This window comes from Cyanistes caeruleus, chromosome 3 (assembly GCF_971803275.1).
Source record: "Cyanistes caeruleus chromosome 3, bCyaCae1.hap1.1, whole genome shotgun sequence".
In the NCBI taxonomy this organism is placed as follows: domain Eukaryota; kingdom Metazoa; phylum Chordata; class Aves; order Passeriformes; family Paridae; genus Cyanistes; species Cyanistes caeruleus.
The window spans coordinates 31,325,882-31,343,341 of record NC_141703.1 but is presented as its reverse complement, the minus strand read 5'-3'; the positions used below and the strand labels follow the sequence as shown (position 1 = coordinate 31,343,341).

The 17,460-nt window shown below is 40.6% G+C and overlaps 1 protein-coding gene across 1 annotated transcript in view; it reads left to right on the top strand.

Moving 5' to 3' along the window:
- The window catches only part of TMEM131 (transmembrane protein 131), a 91,173-nt gene extending 74,061 nt beyond the window's left edge, over positions 1 to 17,112 (top strand). Inside the window, exons 30-41 of the mRNA XM_086880553.1 lie at positions 708 to 866; positions 1,450 to 2,048; positions 5,129 to 5,304; positions 6,525 to 6,652; positions 8,184 to 8,308; positions 8,456 to 8,614; positions 9,287 to 9,461; positions 9,787 to 9,908; positions 10,015 to 10,111; positions 11,228 to 11,325; positions 12,571 to 12,734; positions 16,099 to 17,112. Coding sequence (XP_086736679.1) covers positions 708 to 866; positions 1,450 to 2,048; positions 5,129 to 5,304; positions 6,525 to 6,652; positions 8,184 to 8,308; positions 8,456 to 8,614; positions 9,287 to 9,461; positions 9,787 to 9,908; positions 10,015 to 10,111; positions 11,228 to 11,325; positions 12,571 to 12,734; positions 16,099 to 16,395 — 2,299 coding nt within the window. The 3' untranslated portion in view covers positions 16,396 to 17,112. The remainder of the gene's footprint in view (positions 1 to 707; positions 867 to 1,449; positions 2,049 to 5,128; positions 5,305 to 6,524; positions 6,653 to 8,183; positions 8,309 to 8,455; positions 8,615 to 9,286; positions 9,462 to 9,786; positions 9,909 to 10,014; positions 10,112 to 11,227; positions 11,326 to 12,570; positions 12,735 to 16,098) is intronic.
- Positions 17,113 to 17,460: the final 348 nt, after the last annotated feature.

Genomic DNA, 17,460 nt, shown 5'->3' with positions numbered 1-17,460 from the left:
AATTCTGACAGAGTAAGTAATGTTTCTCAGCTCATGGGTTTAGTTTGCTTTCATAATTTTATATGTGCTGTATTTGTTAATTAGACTTTATAAAGAATAGAGAATACTAATCCATTCCCTTACTGTGTCTTTTTCCTAAAGATACAAAAATCCTTCTTAGCAGCAAACTAGAGAAGAGTCCTAATATATTTTATAATATTCCAAGATTCCTGTGCATAAACTGCCTCTAACTTTTGGGTTGCCATCATATATGTGTTTGCTAGTTGCCCCTAAAATAACTCCTTTATATCACTGCAAAGTTATCCTTAATTTCTAGGTATGAACACTAGGAGTTTGTATAGTCCAATTTTTTTAAATTTGATAAAGTGGTGTTTATTTTTGCCTTCCCTAAATCATCTCTGTTGCTTTGAATAGTTATGTGCTTGTGGCTCCAGGTTTTGAAGTCCAATTTTTTTTCTTTTAGATTAATACACTTGGCAGCTGCATGTCAGGCTTGCATCTAGCTCCCATTCTCAGTGCTTGTGATTTGCAAATCATGCCAGTCTTGTGTATGTTATGTTTCTGTCAGACAAAATTGTGGTTTGGATGCAATTTTTAGTATTTTTAATACAGGATACAAACTTTTTGTCCTGTGTGATTAGTAATTAATTTTTAAATGCTCAAAACTAAGAAATAAATCCTTAGATGACTACCTTTCTTCTCTACAGTGTACTCTTTCTCTTGGTAATTGGAACAGCCTATCTAGAAGCTCAAGGAATTTGGGAGCCATTTAGAAGACGCTTGTCCTTTGAGGCCTCAAACCCTCCCTTTGATATGGGAAGGCCACTTGATCTCAGGAGAATAGTTGGAATTTCATCTGATGGAAAGTAAGTAAATGTTTGGGCTTCTTGAGGTACTTTTACCATTTATTTATTTAGTTATCAGGCCAGTAAGAAATTAATACTGCTGTATAGAACAGGTGAATGAATAAAGATATCCCCAGAGTTGCTTGTAAAAATATGGCTTGGATGAAAAGATGAATTTTTTGATTGTCAGGAATATTCTTCTTTTGGAAAAAAAAACAGGAAAAAAAGATATTCACCAAAAAACCAAACCCTGCCAAGTTTCCTGTTAATATTCTCAAAAATGGACTGTACAGGACTGCAAAAAAAAAATTGCAGGCCAGAAGTTCCTATCGTAGGTGTCTTAAGTTAACATCATCTTCTTTCAGTGGTCCGTCCATCATATGTATCAACAGTCATTTTACTGTGTTCTTGTTCCTATGTACAGCAGGCGAGTGAACAGGAAATGGTAAAGGCTACTGACTTGCCAAAACAATTTTAGGCATTTTTGCTGGTTGTATGCCAAGAATAGTATAGTTCATGGCTTCTTTTGACTATAGTGATTCTCTTTTCATGGTGAAGAGTGGAAACATCATGGAGTACGTTTAAACATGTGTTATTCTTGCAGCTTGAATACACTTGGATCGGATTCTAATCACAGTTCGTCCAGAGGAATTTATGGAGCAGGCAGTTCGTCTTCACGATCCGGTGCAGGGAATCATAAGCAATGCAATGCAACAGCACACCTTCACAGCAATAGAAATGCACCTGATGTTGAGAACATCAAATCCAAAACCAATTCAAGTATAACTAACAGGACTTCAGCACAAGCAGCTTCCATGCAGTCAGTAAACAGAACGGGGCCCTTTACCTTGGATTCAGGTGCCACACCTCAGACTCATGCCGCAGGCAAAAGAGCCAAGGGGACAAGGCAGAACCAGCAGCTAATGCAGCAGCAGCAGGCACCAGCTTTGGCAGAGCAGCCCCACCAGCAACCCCCAGCATCCGGGCCCCAGCAGCAAGAGCAACAGACTGAAAGTGCTTTGCCACAGCTCCCGCTTCTCAGCCCGCCTCACGGCGAATGTGCCAGCAGCAGGAGGCACAGCTCAGAGGATTCAGATCTCACTGGGCTCATAGAAACTATGGAAAAAGACTTTGACCACCCAGAATCCCCTTCCCCTGATGTGTTTACAGAACAGCCCCCATCTCCACTAGCAAAAAACAAAGGTAATACAATTCTGCTTTAATGGGATGATTCCCTATGTAAAACAGGACAAAATTTAATTGACTGTAAAGGTCACATTTTCATAGTGTGGAAAAGGAGTGTTTCTTTGTGGTCCCTGCCTGTGCTGTGTGCCTGTCTTGAACACTTGTGTTACCTTATGGTAGGGAAGTGCACTGTGCAGAGCTAGCTTGTCATTCTTCCTGCAAAAACAGTGGCATGTTTTGATGATAGCAGGTGTGAATATCTAGACACCTGATTTCTCTGAAGAAGAAAAATGCTATTTGTTGTTACTCCTTTACCTTTGAGTTGGCATCTGTCCCTCCCACATCCATCATTTGGGCTTAGGGCTCAGGGAAGGGAAAAGGAAGTTGTTTTAGTGTGTTGTGAAAAGTGAGGCAGGGAGAAAGGGAGGAGGGAAAGAGAGAGAGATGGGCAAATAGCCCCTGTGTTATTGTTTAGGAATGGAATTCTTCATGCCCAGACTTGTAGTTGTGGAAAATCCTTAATGTCAGGTGGTCAGCAAATTAATATAAGGCACCTGTGTCTATACATTGCATTCATTTTTGTATGAGGCTAGAGTTGAGTTGGATTTGCTCATTCATCTTTGCAGTTGTGTAGTGCTTAAAATAATTAATTGAATTTCTTACATTAGATATGTTTAGACTTTTGAAATTGTCAGTTATTGTCTTCTTTTGAACACTTCTTGAAGTAGGATTTCTAATTATGATTTTTGTATCAGCAATTTCAATTGCATCCCAGAGTTATATGATTATTTAGTGTTAATATGTTTATTTCTAAACATTTTTACACTTTTTGCTACCAACACTTGTACAGAAATGGCACTGATACTGTGTTACTTATTAAAGTTAAGAAAATGAATCATGGGAAGGCACATAAACACTGCACCATCTGTAAGATTGTGCCTCACCAGAGAACTAACTTCACTCTGTTAGGTGGTAATGAGTAGAAAGTTCTTAATTAGTTCAGAGTGGATGTTAGGATGTGTTTGGACTTTCAAAGTGAAGACTCTGAAGTGATGTGAGGTTTTGGTGTCTTGCTGAAATACACTACTCTGGTTTTGGGCTGCTTTTAGTTTTCACAGTGGGAGGTGGTTGGAGGAATTAAGAGAATTGACATCAGTTTGTCAGGTATTCATTCCATAAAGGCTAAATAGGACAACAGAAGGTGATGTGATGGTAGGGAGGTTTCGTGGATGGTGTCCATAATGGTAAACAGTGCAGTGTTGGAGCTCTGGAAAGCAAAGTGTTTGGTATTAAGAATGCAACATTCTCATGGGTCACATATGAGCATACATGGGTGTGCAGTGGACTGATCCAGTCCATGTACTGAATGCCTGAAAGCACTTTGGAGCACATCTTCCATTTCTAGCTCCTCCTAAGAAGGAAGCAGTTCTTGCACTTGAGAGTGTTTTGTAATGCAGCTGCATACAATATGTGGAGAGCACCAAGTTTGATTTCAAAAGCATATTCCCACTCCAGATAATGTAGTGTGTCTATTTCCATTTGTCCTCTTTAAAATGTAAAAATGTAAAACTATAGGGGAAGTTTGATAATCTGTCTGCACCTATATGCACACATAGGTATTTGTTTTTAGATAAGTATTCAGAGCTAATCACAAACTTTTGCAGAAGCAGCAGCTTCTGGACAAAAACTGTTTGTCATAACACACTGTGCAGAATTGCTGACTTATACAGTCTTCTGTTTCAGCTTCCCAATACCTGGGTCCTAGCAGAGTGCAGTGGAGGCTGCATTAGATTTTTGTTAAACAGCTGCTTTATGCTTTGTTATAATGTCATGGTAACATTTTACATAGATATTCTAATTATGAACATTAAACTGTTTGGCAGTCCTGAATGTGGATTACATTTCAAGCAAATTTTGGAATGAGGCCTTCTGAGGCCCAGCCAAAATGCCCTTAATATGCTGGAAGCCAACCTTGAAAAAGGTGTTCATAGGAAGATCTGCTTATATTTACATATCTATTTGCATTCAAAAAGAATATTTTTATCTCTAATATTTTTGTTGTCCTAGATACTGATACTTATGTCTTAAAAACCAAAGTCTGTAGGCACTGATATGTCTCTGGTATTTGCCAAAATACTGAAGGCAAATTTCTGGTTGGGTACAAACTTTACCATTTTGCCAAATAAAATATAACAGCTGTCATGGTGCTTTTAGTCTCAATTCCAGCTCAAGCTAGCACAAATTCTAGAAGAAGCAGAATCCAGTTATTCAGCACAGGTTACTTGAGCCTTTGAGTGAACAATTAAATCCATCCTTGAGGTTGTATGAAGGTACTGTGTAGCTTATAAATGAGAATGCTTATTTTGAAGAGCAGTATCTTAAGAAGGATCCTATGAGTAAAGACACATACTACAGCTAGTAAAACAAGACTGTTGTGAAGGCTCACATTCAGCAGCAGGTAATGGTAAGGTCATGAAGACTCCACACACAAGCATGCACAGCTGCTTTGTACTGAGAATAGTCTACTCTAAAGGAATAAAATATGTCAGGAGGAAAAATTATACTTGGGTGTGCGATTTTCAGGATTTGGTCATCTGGGTGTTTTACCTCTTTGCTAGATAAATACTATTACTGATTTTGCTCATCCACACTAGTCTTATTTCAAGTTGTTTTGTGTTTTGTTGGGTTTTTTTTCAACTGACAAGCATGCTGGTCATTTCTGTTCTTCATTTGTTTGGATGATAGAGCTTTTGCCATCCTCAGAAATTTAAATCTAATGTTATGTGGTTAAACTGTCAGACTGGATTCTGTGGTGTTTAAAAGGAATGTCAGGAACAGAGCAGAGAGGAATTACAGGCAGCCAGGTGCCTACATCCACAGAGAGGCAATGGGGACACTGCTCAGGAACATAAATGCAGTGGTGGAGATCAGGGTCCTTCTTTTGCTCAGACTTGGTGCAAAGGGGCAAAAGTGGTTGGTGTGTCATAACAGGCAACAAACTTCAGAGGCTTAATCACATGGGGTAGCCTCTGAAATGAAGGGAGCTGGCCCATCTCTGGCACTGCTGCTGAGAATCTGAAGCATCCTTATCTTTCTAGGAAAAGGGAAAACAGTTCAGCGCAAGGCTAAGCCACAGAAGAAACGGGAAGAAAAGGACAGAAGAGGGAAAGGAAAGCAACAGGAGGATGAGCTGAAGGATTCCTTGGCAGATGATGACAGTTCTTCAACCACAACAGAAACCTCCAACCCAGACACAGAACCACTTCTCAAAGAGGTACGGCGCCACTGAGAAAAGGAGGCCCTTGTATAGCCATGTGTCACCTGTTGGAGTAGGAACACAGTCTCTCTCCCCCACACCATTCTCAGGTTTCATGTAATACCTAATAAAGGAAGAATGTTAATTAAAAAGCACCTTTCCCAGTTCTTGCCTTCACTGTATCAAATCTCCACCTCTGAGTGTGAACATGCTTAAGTTCTGTAGTCTCAGGACTGAAAATGCCCAGGTGACTGTGGCTTGAATTAGCAAGCAGCTGTCAGCAGCATTATGGTAATTGTCTCCTGGCCAGTTCTATTTGCAGAATAAAACACCAAAGTATGGGTGCTAATTTCATTCAATAATTAAGGTGCATGCTAAATCATGCCTTTTGTCAATTAAAAAGGCTCAGATCAATGGTGGTAACTTGTCAGCATGTAGTTAACTTAATTACCTTATACAGTACCCCTGCCTTTACTTAACTTATTCAGCTCACATGCTCCAAGGTAATTAAATAATGTCTATAATTTGTGTAGTGGTTGGATTGTCACAAATATTTTGTCCTAAAGAAAACTCTGACAAAGAAAGGAGAGGTAATGCCAAAGGGGAGAAAACCAATCCTAAATTTTGATTTCTTAAATTTGAACTTTGTAAAAGACAGGGATTATACCTGTGGGAAAAAAGAAATCTGTAGGATATATTTTAAAGGTTACAGTTTAGTAAGTTGTCACTTGAAAGTTGCTGTTGATTTTTTCAGGATGGCTATTTGAGAATATATTTTATTTAGAAAGTCTTAGAAGTTTATTTAGACACTTAGAAGTGTTTTAAAGAAAATAATAAATTGAATTGTGAAGTTGCTCATATTATTTGCTTTCTTGAAAAGTCTGTTTCAGGTGGCCTGGACTGCATGCAACAGATGCAGTAAAGGTCTCAGTACAGAGCTAGTATCTTATTAAGTAGACTCAGAGGCCGTGACCAGGGGAGCTGTGTATTTGCAAACATCCGGTTTGCCTAAAGCTCATTAATTTGCTATTTCCATTTCTGTTTCTCCAAATAAAAAAAAATAGAAACCATATTTCATAGGCAAACTCATTAAGTCATGAAAAAAAGACCTTCAAAACTGCAAAAATGCTCATGCTTACCAACAGCATTCTTTCCTCAGCCCTATTTGTTACATGTGTTCTGATGCAAGAGGGACTTTGCTTTTTGTGATTATTAATGTGTCGTTATGTCTTTTATAGGAACCTGAGAAACAAAAGGGAAAAGTTATAGCAGAAAAACCTGAAAATGAAATAGTCCCAGTAAAACAGAAAACCAAAAAAGTGCTTACAAGTATCAAGAAAGAAATCCCTGTAGATGTGAAAACCAGGTAAGCATAATGAAGCTGTCTAGTAGGGAATGTGTCATGTTTACTGGGAAGATGGATTGATAAAAATATCTGCATTTGACTATTTTAGCTGCCAGTTTGGCAAATGCCAACAACAGGTACCTTTTAAGCAACTTCCTCTTTCTTCCTGATGTCAAGGAATATCTGAAGCTTGCAAATAATAAATTACTTAATGGAAACAGCACATAAGTGAAAGCTAAATCCAGCAATGAAAGTCAGGCAAAGCGATGTTAAGGTTTTTATAACAGGTATTGCATACAAAAAGTGGGGTTAATGTTTCTATGGGCAGCACATTGAGCCAGCATTGATGTGAATGCCTTTAGCTGTCCTTGGGAAACTGCAGCCTCAGTTTCCTTTTTTGTATCATAGAGTAGGGTCAGGCTTGGGTACTTTATTAAAGGAGGCTGCTGCCATTGCCAGTCCCTGTCCCTTACTGGCATGTGATTGATTGCAGAGCATAGACGGGGAGAAACATGAAGAATCTTAGTCATACCATACCTAGTGCATTCCAAAATAGCATTGTGAAATCAGATTGGTATCCAAGTGCCACAAAAGTAAACTTCACCAAACTGAGGTATGGTATATCAGCTGTGTTTTTCTTGTCGTAATTAATAGTAGGCTGAGTTTGTAGTTAGAATAAATAAATGTTCTTCAAAATACTTCTGAAAACATTGCCTGGCAAAGTCTCTTCCTTATTTATTCTTACAATTATGTACTTTGCTTTATCTTATAAATCACAAGTTCATTACATGTGACAGTTTTCAAAGGCCACAATGAGAGCTGGCTTGGAATTCTTCTGCAAGACATGGGGAAAACAGTTCCTCCCCTAGGAAGTTTGAGACAGAATCAAATACCTGGAGAAAAAAGTAATATACAGCCAATTAAATTTGGTGGTGCATTTTAGTAGTTTTATATTATTGATTAAAAAATAATCCTGTACATTTGAGGCAATAGCATACTAGGACCATGGGATCTAACAGGGGTGTGTAGGGGCAGAGTAGAAAAAGGGCAGCTGCCATTTCTTGTTGCCTCTGTATAATCAAATGGGTTTTGTGATCCTGGAGCTCCAGGGTGAAAGCTGCTTCTGGAATATGAGTGAACCTAAAATGTGTGGAGCAATGTGGGTCATATATACATCTCCCTCTCTCTCCCTCTCTCTCCCTCTCTCTCCCTCTCTCTCCCTCTCTCTCCCTCTCTCTCCCTCTCTCTCCCTCTCTCTCCCTCTCTCTCCCTCTCTCTCCCTCTCTCTCCCTCTCTCTCCCTCTCTCTCCCTCTCTCTCCCTCTCTCTCCCTCTCTCTCCCTCTCTCTCCCTCTCTCTCCCTCTCTCTCCCTCTCTCTCCCTCTCTCTCCCTCTCTCTCCCTCTCTCTCCCTCTCTCTCCCTCTCTCTCCCTCTCTCTCCCTCTCTCTCCCTCTCTCTCCCTCTCTCTCCCTCTCCATATATATATATAAAGATAAAAGTGCTTTTCAGTACTTCAGAGCTTTAAAATAAAAGCATTTCTGTTGTCTTCTAGTCCCTTGGAATTGTCTTATACTCCCCCACTGGAAAACAAGCAGCGAAAAACCTTTCCATCCAAGATCTCTACACCACACCTTCTGTCAAGTGGCTCTAAATCAAGAAACCTCCCCAAAACAAGAGGTAGTGTGAGGGTGGTTTTTGTAAATGCCTCAAGAGTTTTATATCATTGTCTGTAACCCCTCTTGAGTGCTGAATTCTAAGTCTGGTGTGAGAAGACAGCTATTCAGTTTGTTACCCACGCACTTGCTTTTTCTTTTGTTTTAATAGGTCCAAGCAGTAAGTTAATGGAGAACAGACCATCAGTATTAGCAAAATTTCTCCCCAGTGGTTCTGCACAGGAGCTAGGAAACACCAGCAGCTCAGAAGGGGAAAAGGATTCTCCACCACCAGAGTGGGACTCTGTGCCTCTCCACAAGGCTGGCAGCTGTAAGTAATCACTAGACAATGGCAGAATGAGTGTTCTGCAATTAATATTTGTAGATAGGCTTGATCTGCTTATAGATCTTCCTGTCTCCTTTTCAGCTCATAGCTGAACTCCATTTTTCTGCTGTGGGCCCCATATTGATATTGATATAGCATCTGATATGATTTGGGAGGTTTGAAAATGTGGGCAGAGCATGGGTCACTCTACAGCTCTCCAGTGATTAACAGGATTCAGAAGCTTCTGGGGAAAATTGAGAAAATGAGAATTACTGCTCAAAAAATATGTATTTTCTACAGTAGATGGGGTTTTGCTTGGTCTGCTCCAGCCGAATTTGGAACTAATTAGATTATTTTTCCTTGAGAGGGAACACTGAAAACACCTTAATGCAGTCGTTAGCTTAGGACACTGTTGCAGTTTTTTGGTTGCATTGTAAACCCCTTGTGTGGGAACCAATTCACCTCCTCCTGGTTGTTTCGTTGCAAATCAGTCTCTCTGAAAACAAACAGCAGACCTGAATAACCACAGCTGAGCATAGAGGAGCTGTTCCTTCCATCACTGGGAGCAAACAGCCTTTTCTTAATTCCCCCATTTGAACAGAAGGGATAGCAGAAGTTCAAGAAGCCTTTTCTGTAATGTAAATCCTACAGGAAGATGTTTTGTGTTTCTCTTTATAGCCACAGACAACCTGTATAAGCTCTCTCTGCAAACCCTGAATGCAGATGCTTTCCTGAAGCAGCGCCAGCCCTCTCCAACACCCGCCTCTCCATCTCCCCCTCCTCCTCCCACATCCTTCACTTTTGGGCCACGAGGAGGCACTTACAGCAGCATCGTCAACAGCAGCTGCAGCAAGTGAGTCCAGATCCTACTTCCTACTGATTTCCCAGGCACTGAGCACCTATGGAACTATGCTTCACTGGGGGCATCTCCCGATTTTCATACCCGTTTCCTCTTTCCACAGAAACTGCTTTTCTGTAGATACACCACTGTGCATATCTTGCTTTGCTGTACAGCTTGGTAGATTGGCAAAATGTGCAATTACATAAACTCTTGAGCTGTTTTAAACGTTTTCTTGAATGCTAGCTTAAATTGCTGCTTTTTAAATCAAACTGCTGAAGTCCAAAACCTTACTCTTTTTTTTCCCTCTTTTTTTTTTTTTGTTTCTTTCTCATTTTAGTGAAACAAAACCCAAGCAGCCTAATGGTACCAAACATAAGCTGGCAAAGGCAGCTTCTCTTCCAGGCAGGAATGGAAACCCCACTTTTGCTGCTGTAGCTGCAGGTTATGACAAAAGTCCAGGTACTAGAACCTGTTTGGAGTTATTAGTAATTCCAAATATTTCCTGAATATTATGATATTTTGCTGGGGTTTATTGTACCAATTTTTTACATACATATTCTTGCAGGTGGCAGTGGTTTACCAAAGGTTTCTCCAAGCAAGACAGATGTATCCAGCAATATCAGCATTTCTCACACAGTTGTTGACAGTGATGGCTCTGACAGGTAATTTTTATATTCTTTAGGCAAATACCTGGACCCCTAGAAAATAAGATCATGCTATTAATGCCATTTTGAAAGGAGTGACAGAATTCATTTTCGTTAGGTTTTTTTTAAACTATTTTTTAAAGTCTAGGCACAGCACCTCTCACCTTGCAGGAAAGTTTAGGAGTTGCAAGTGACTCAGAAATAGAGAGAAGGATGTTCTGGATGTGATGGGAGCTTTTTTTCTTCTCATTCCAAGTAACTGAACAACCTTGTGTTCCTGGGCATCCACACAATGAGAAATCAGCTTGGCTCTGTCAGTACTGAGGAGTGTGTACCAAGGTCACTTGGAGGTTCACAGGCAAAGCACCTTGCTGTACAGCAACACCTTTCACTCCTGTTTTAACACCAGGACCAGAGCTGTCAGTGAGCTTTGTGCTTTCTGTAGGCACAGGATAGAGCTGCACTCAGTCACATTCCCTAAGGACATGTCTTTTATGACATTTTGGCACTGAGCCCCTCAGTTGTAAAAAGCAGTAACCTTTCTGGAGTGGGAAAGAGACTTGAATTCAAGTTTCCATATGCAAAGGAGCTGCTTTGTGAGTGAGGTTTGTGCGTTGGAGTTTTCTTTGTTTTGGTGGATGTTTAACACTGGTTCCATTTAACTCATTTGTTACTTTTAAGAAGCTTGTCCATGAGTGTATTTTTATCCCTTCCAAGTGACTGTGAGTTTTATCTGCTTGAGAAAAAAAACTCTTAATATGGCTTGAACTCCATGAGTTTTCTGTAAAACTAGTCAAAAGAGCTACTCTCTTGTTTGTTTGATGCTCATTCTGCAGATTAAAGAGTACTGTGTCTCTATTACTGTGTTACTCCAAGGTGGGTGTTAACACAGGAAAATGTCTGTCACCAAAATCTATCGTTAAAACAAAACCAAACTGATTTCTTAACTCTTGATCACCATTAAATATTTATTTAGTATATCTTTAACTAGATATTTTTATATGGATATATATAAATATATATAACTGAACATATATACACACATACATTTGCATAGAGATCATAGGTTAATATTGTCAGTAGTACTGTGTTAATAAGTTGTACATTGCCTTCCTGTTCCTCCATAAAATGTAGTTCGGGTTTGTGGAGTCCTATCAGCAATCCGAGCAGTCCTGATTTCACACCCCTCAACTCCTTCTCTGCATTTGGACACTCTTTTAATTTAACTGGAGGTGAGTTTTTCTGTTCAAATATTTTTCCATATTCAAATGCAGGTAGAGAAATGTGGTGCCTTCATTCCACTGGTCTAAGTACAGACAGTGTTTCCATCCTCACTTTGGAAAGGGAAGACTCTGTAGGGACATTTGTTAAAAATTTGGTGATACATTCTGTGTTTCACTCCAGAGAAAGTTAGTGAAACATCATAGTGTTCAATGGGCTGAGAATGCTTGAGTTTAGAGTTTCTCTGTTGCAGTAAAATTTCTGGATTTCAGGGGTTATTTTCTTAGTTTTCTTCCTCTCCATCCCTCCCCCAAAACTTTACTGTAGGTTCCACAAATGTGCCAGTAGACCTGTGGTTTCCTAGCATAAACACCTGCCTAAAAACATGGCTCTGTTAAGTGAGGCAGTGGCCCAACCCTTGTGTTGCTTTCCTCTTGTGTTTTCCCGCAGTATTTGTATAGCTGCGCAATGAACTGATGCATACTAAACCCAGCAATTAATTAATGTATTTAAATATTTGGGTAAATTTCCATAAATGTAATAGAGATGGCCAGGCATTGAGATTGCAGGGTGTGGATGCTCTTTGTGCTTAAGAAGATTTGTGTACTTGGGCACATGTGGTATGTTTTGAGGTGGCTGAAAAGATGATAAGCAAAGTAAACTTTTGGATGTGGCATTGGTGTCTACTGAAAAAAATGCTATTTACTGCAACAGTTTGATGTCTGCTGGAAATCCAAACAATGGCAGCTTCTGCTGTGGGGTTCTCTCCTCTTCATCAGCAACACCTGGCACCCATGGCTCTGAGAGCACCAGTAAAATGCCTGGGATCAGTTCTGTGTGTGAGAAGCAGGCGAGCCATGACTGCTGGTGCTTCCTTTTCCTTCTCTTAGCAGAGATGGGATCAGAGCTGGGGCACTCCCTGTGCTGCCTCCTACCCGGAGTCACCTGGGAAGGGAGTGCTGCAAGGCAAATGAGTGCTGCTGTCACAGAGAACTGCCAGGACTCAGTACTGCTGTGCTTAGGCTGGACTGAATTACCCACAGCAAGTGTTCAACTCTCTTTCCCCACTATAACCATGACAAGTTTGTGGCCCTGTCTGATGTTGTTCACATGAGATGAGATTTGTATTATTATGTGACCTCTTCTAATATCACTGCAGCAGGACCTGCTAGAAAAATACGGGAAATAACTGTGAAAGGTATTGTTCTTGGAAAAAGAAGAGTAATTTACTCATTTTTATTTCATTTTATTTTTAGAGGTTTTTAGCAAGCTTGGTTCAGCTCGATCTGCTTATGGGCAGGATGTTCAGAGAAACTGGAATGAATTCAATAATGTTCCATCATCCATCTGGGATCCTTCAGCTACAGATTCTGTACCCTCCTGGCCAACAAGCTCAAGTTCCCCAACTCATACAACTGCAGTAAGTATTCAGTCCATCCAAATACAGTGGTTTATTACTGTTACCAACCTGTTTTGTATGTGCCATCCAATTTAATACAGAGAAATTTGGGATGGAAAGGAATCAACTGAAGAATAAAGGAAGAGGGAACTTAGACACATTCATCTTGGTGCATTTAAGTTGACATGGCTGTTGGACAATAGTCTTCTCACTTGGGGATGATGAATTCATGTACACTGCTTCCCATAAAAATATTTCTCACAAGAGTGCCTTGCAGCACTTACAAAAGTGTGTTCTGCTCCCACAAATCCTTCAGGTTTGCTCCTGTGCCATGGCTGGACACTGCATATGTTACTTCCAGTTTCACAGACAGTTGGAAAATAGGCAATATGATAACTTTCACACTTTGATTCTGCTTTCTGAATCCAGTATTATACCTGTTTGTAAATTAACACAAAGTCCAAAAAAGCTATCTAAAAGAACTTGAATATATTCTTTTCAGTTTAGGAAAAAACACTAAAGGACAACACAGGGTGAAGGCTTTAAACTGATTACTTATTTTGATGAAGATTTTGAGTATAGCAAAAGAAGGAGAAAAACCCCAACTTTACAGATTGCATTGCTGCACTGTCATCCTTGTGTCAGACTAGAACTTATGCTGCAACAGCTGTCTTCACTGCCAGCTGAAATCCTTCTTCATGTTGACTTCTGAAAATGTTTTTGTAGTGAGTAAGAGGCAGTGTTTACTTCACCTGGGAGCAGTTCAGATGGAGTGGGGGAAGGCAGGGACAGGGGAAGCCAAAGAAGGTCACACAGCTTCTTATAGACACAGGCTTGCAGATCCCGTCCTTGTCATGTGGTTACAACCAGAGCTGGAACCTCACTGAAGCTATGTAAGGAAAGGTGCTTGGATTTTGGTCACATGGAGGGCAAGTTTCTCAGTATTTGATAGAGGGAGGGCTTGAGGACAACCAGAACAAGCTCTCTAGCTCTTAACACGTATTTCCCAGCTGCTTCTGAAAAATATTTAGAAGTGTGCTTCGAGAAGCATCAAGATGGAAGCCAGACAGATGGTATAGAAGTAGTGTCAGGTACTCCATTTAAGTACTTTGGTTTGAGAGGGGATATTTTAGGAGCTTTCTCAAGGAGAAGATCACATAATAAACAAGAAGAAAGCAGCAAACTGACTGAAATACTCAAAGCTGTTATAAATGATGGTGGTATTTTCAAGTGCTTATGGCAAGCCAGCACAGGAAAGCCTGGCTTTTCTCCTTGCTCTAGGTGCCTGATAAGAGAGCAGGTACCAGGCCAGGGCCTGCCCTTTCCTCTGTTCTGGGACAAGAGCCAAGCAAGCTATTATTGCAAACAGCACTTAGGCAGTGGTTTCTGTGTTACCTTTTTTTCTAGGAAGGTTTCTGGAGAGTTGATTTTGGTTGTTCTTCCTTATTCCTTTTGCTTTTTCCTTGTATGAACAACTCTCTGCTTCTGTGCTAAGTACCATTTGCCTTCTGGATCCTGTCTTCCCTTAGCCTTGCTGCCTTGCTGGTACTTCTCCCCAGGTTCCTTTCTAACCACGTTTTCCAACTCCCCCTTCTTCTGTTTCTTTGTGTGTACTTCTGCCCACCAGCCACTTTGTACCTCCTTCCACCAGCCTTGAAAGGGCATAGCAGGTGCTCTTCTCTGCTGCTCCTTTCCTGGTTGCTTCTGATTTCTGAGCCAGTGCCTTTCTATCACAGTCTCCCAAACACTTTTGGGACAAGTAGGAGCAAATAGTTCCTGCCTCTTGCCTGCAGCAGGAAATAGGGTGGATTTTTAGTATGTTAGATAGGTTCCCAAGCAGCATAGTGAGTGTTTCCTACTGTAGGTTTAGTAGTCTAATGCTGGTATAGCTTAAATACAACCATTTATTTATGTGACAATAATACACTGTGACCCTGATCTGGCTCAGTTTCTCAATGACATTGGAGAGTCCTGATGTCATTGGCCTGGTCAATCCCCCAAGTAATGCTCAGAACTCCTCTCCAGCCCTTGGCAGCAAATTTTGTGGTGTGTTAGCATCAAGCCAATTTCAGGTATCATTAGACTGAGCCTGTCTTCTTCATTCCAGAGCAAAGAACAAAAACCTAAAGGAAAGAAATTTTCAGATTCTACCTTGTTTTCTTTCCTAAAGGAATTTTTATTTAGATCTTCAGATGCAGGGTACACTGATACTGGTTAACCTCTAGTGTGTGTTATCTAAGGGCAGAGATCTTGGGAAGGGATGCCCTATCCCCAGCCACTAAATCCAAACATAAAGATGTTTGTACCTAACAGCACTTAACAAGTCTGCTGCCTGTTGGGTGTATCAAGTTTCCAATATATTTACAAATCGAATTTACAGGATATGTACATTAAATCTGTTTGCACTGGGTTGTGTAGTGCCAGAAGCCTTACATGTAGCAGGTTCTGTGCTAATATTAGCAGAAAGTTATGCTAACCTTTCTTATTTCCATCTTTGGCTACTTCCGGGTATCACTTTCCACCACACCACGGGTCAGGTTCCTCTGCTTTCTGTCTGCTACTGTTTGGGCTTTAGTAAAATACAGTTGACAGAACCTGGACCTTGTGTTACTGCATGTATTCTCTAGGCTTGCCATACCTGTCCTGTATATTCCAAATGCATTTGTGGTGTTCTGGAACTCACCTGCAGCTGCACCATGACCATTTGTCAGAGACTTCCAAGTGTCTTGAGCCAGGACAGACTTTATGGAATTCAGTGATTAAATGGCCAGCTCTCCTATCCCCTCTCGCTTCATCTGGAGAAATTCTGGATGGGGAAAAAGTATATACGGGGAATATGGAATAGGTACAGTGGGACTGAACACAAGTAGATTCATCCAAAAGAGACAAGGTCTGACTACAGGGAGATAAATTTGCAACAGCAAAAAGATGAAAAAAGGACTTTGCTGTTATCTTCCACTGCTATCTTCCAATTTTTATTTTATTTTTTGTTTTTTGAGACTTAAACCATATTTATTTACCTCATTCTAACTAGTTTGTTTGAGCTTAAGTGTTCCAGCCCTCGTGTGTTGAATACTCATAGTGCTTAAATTAGCACTGGTATGGGACACCTCAGCTGAAATGAAAACAGCTCAAAGGCAGTAACATGACTGCACCCTGCAGCCCGCGCAGCTCCGGAGCATTCAGCTGCAGGAGCAGTGTGGTTCATCTGGGCAAGCTCTTGTACAGAGAGGCCAGAGCTCTGTGTTGCAGTGACAATGGAAGGGGTTCCAGAGCAGGCTTCTTGTTGCTGCTGCTTGGATACTTTTCTTTTGGGGGGCTGTAAACAAGGTGGAAATTGAGGTGTACCAGCCTGCCACTTACCTTGCTCTGTCTTTTACTGCAGTCAATCCTGGGAAACCCCAGTGGCCTGTGGTCTACCACTCCATTCAGCAGTTCCATTTGGTCAAGTAATCTCAACAGTGGCCTTCCCTTCACCACTCCAGCAAACGCGTTGTCAGGCATTGATCTCATGGGTAGTGAAAACTCCGCCGCTGCTCCGCCGCCGCCCGCTGCTACCACCGTTGCCAATCCTGCTGAAGACATGGGACAGACCTACAATCCTTGGAGAATTTGGAGCCCAACAATTGGAAGAAGAAGTTCAGATCCTTGGTCAAATTCACACTATCCTCATGAAAACTAAAGTAAAAAGAAAGAACTCTTATTCAGGTCATGATACAATTCTGAATGCAAATTTTTGAAACGTCGTTTTCAGGCCATTGCTTCCCCCTGCCCCACTCCCCCATCAGTCATGCTTTCATCACTCGCTCCTTTTTAAAGTCTGTCCTGCAATATGGTAGTGTGAGGTTGCAGATAAGCTTGGAAATGTCTGGGTGTGGTCACAAATCCCAACTATGGCTAAACCCTGTAAATATGAACAGTTTCACTGGTTTCATATTTTACCATCTGCCATCTTTATTTAGGAAACAATTTGAACTCTAAAATGGTCCTGGCATGCAATACTTTCATGAAAAGTTTGGGTTTTTAAATTTTTTCCAGTGTTATCCTCCAAGTTCTAATTTAAAATCAAAAGGCACTTTGTGCTAAAATGCAGAGTATTTTTTTAAAATAAGGCTGTCTTTGTTAACACAGGTTGTAAGAATGTAAAAAAGGAAAAAATCAACAAAAAATACCATCAAAACCAACACAAAACCTTAAGAGCAAAGTGGCTGAATGTAAGAGCATTCTGTTGAGACTGTAATACACTTTATGCTGTTTGTACATTTGTAAACCTGGATGCATTTTTAAGTTGAAGTGAAATGCACACAGCCAAGACTTGTGCAAGAAACAAGATACCATGTGCATTTCTTACAGATACAACTTTGGGTTGTACTTTAAAATAAATATGCTTTTTTCAAGATTTGTCTGTTCTAGTTGTGTTCCCCTTATATTTTCTGAACTTGTGTGTGCATGACTACACTTGGCACAGCCTTTGGGCCAAAATCTACTGCACACAGAGCCTGTGTTATCAGAAACTTCATTGCAGATGAAACCTGGCTTCTTGAAAGTGTGGGTTTCTATTGCAGCAGACAATAGAAACTGTTTTCAAGGTTATGCAGTGCCACCCACTTGAAAATTCACTGGATAGCAAAAAGCTGGAAAAATGTCTACATTCTTGAGTTTCCAGGTATCAAGCATAAGAGCAGCTGCTGTTTATGTTACGCCCATACCTTTGTACCACTGTTCTTGCATGGGTCTGAACAAGAAT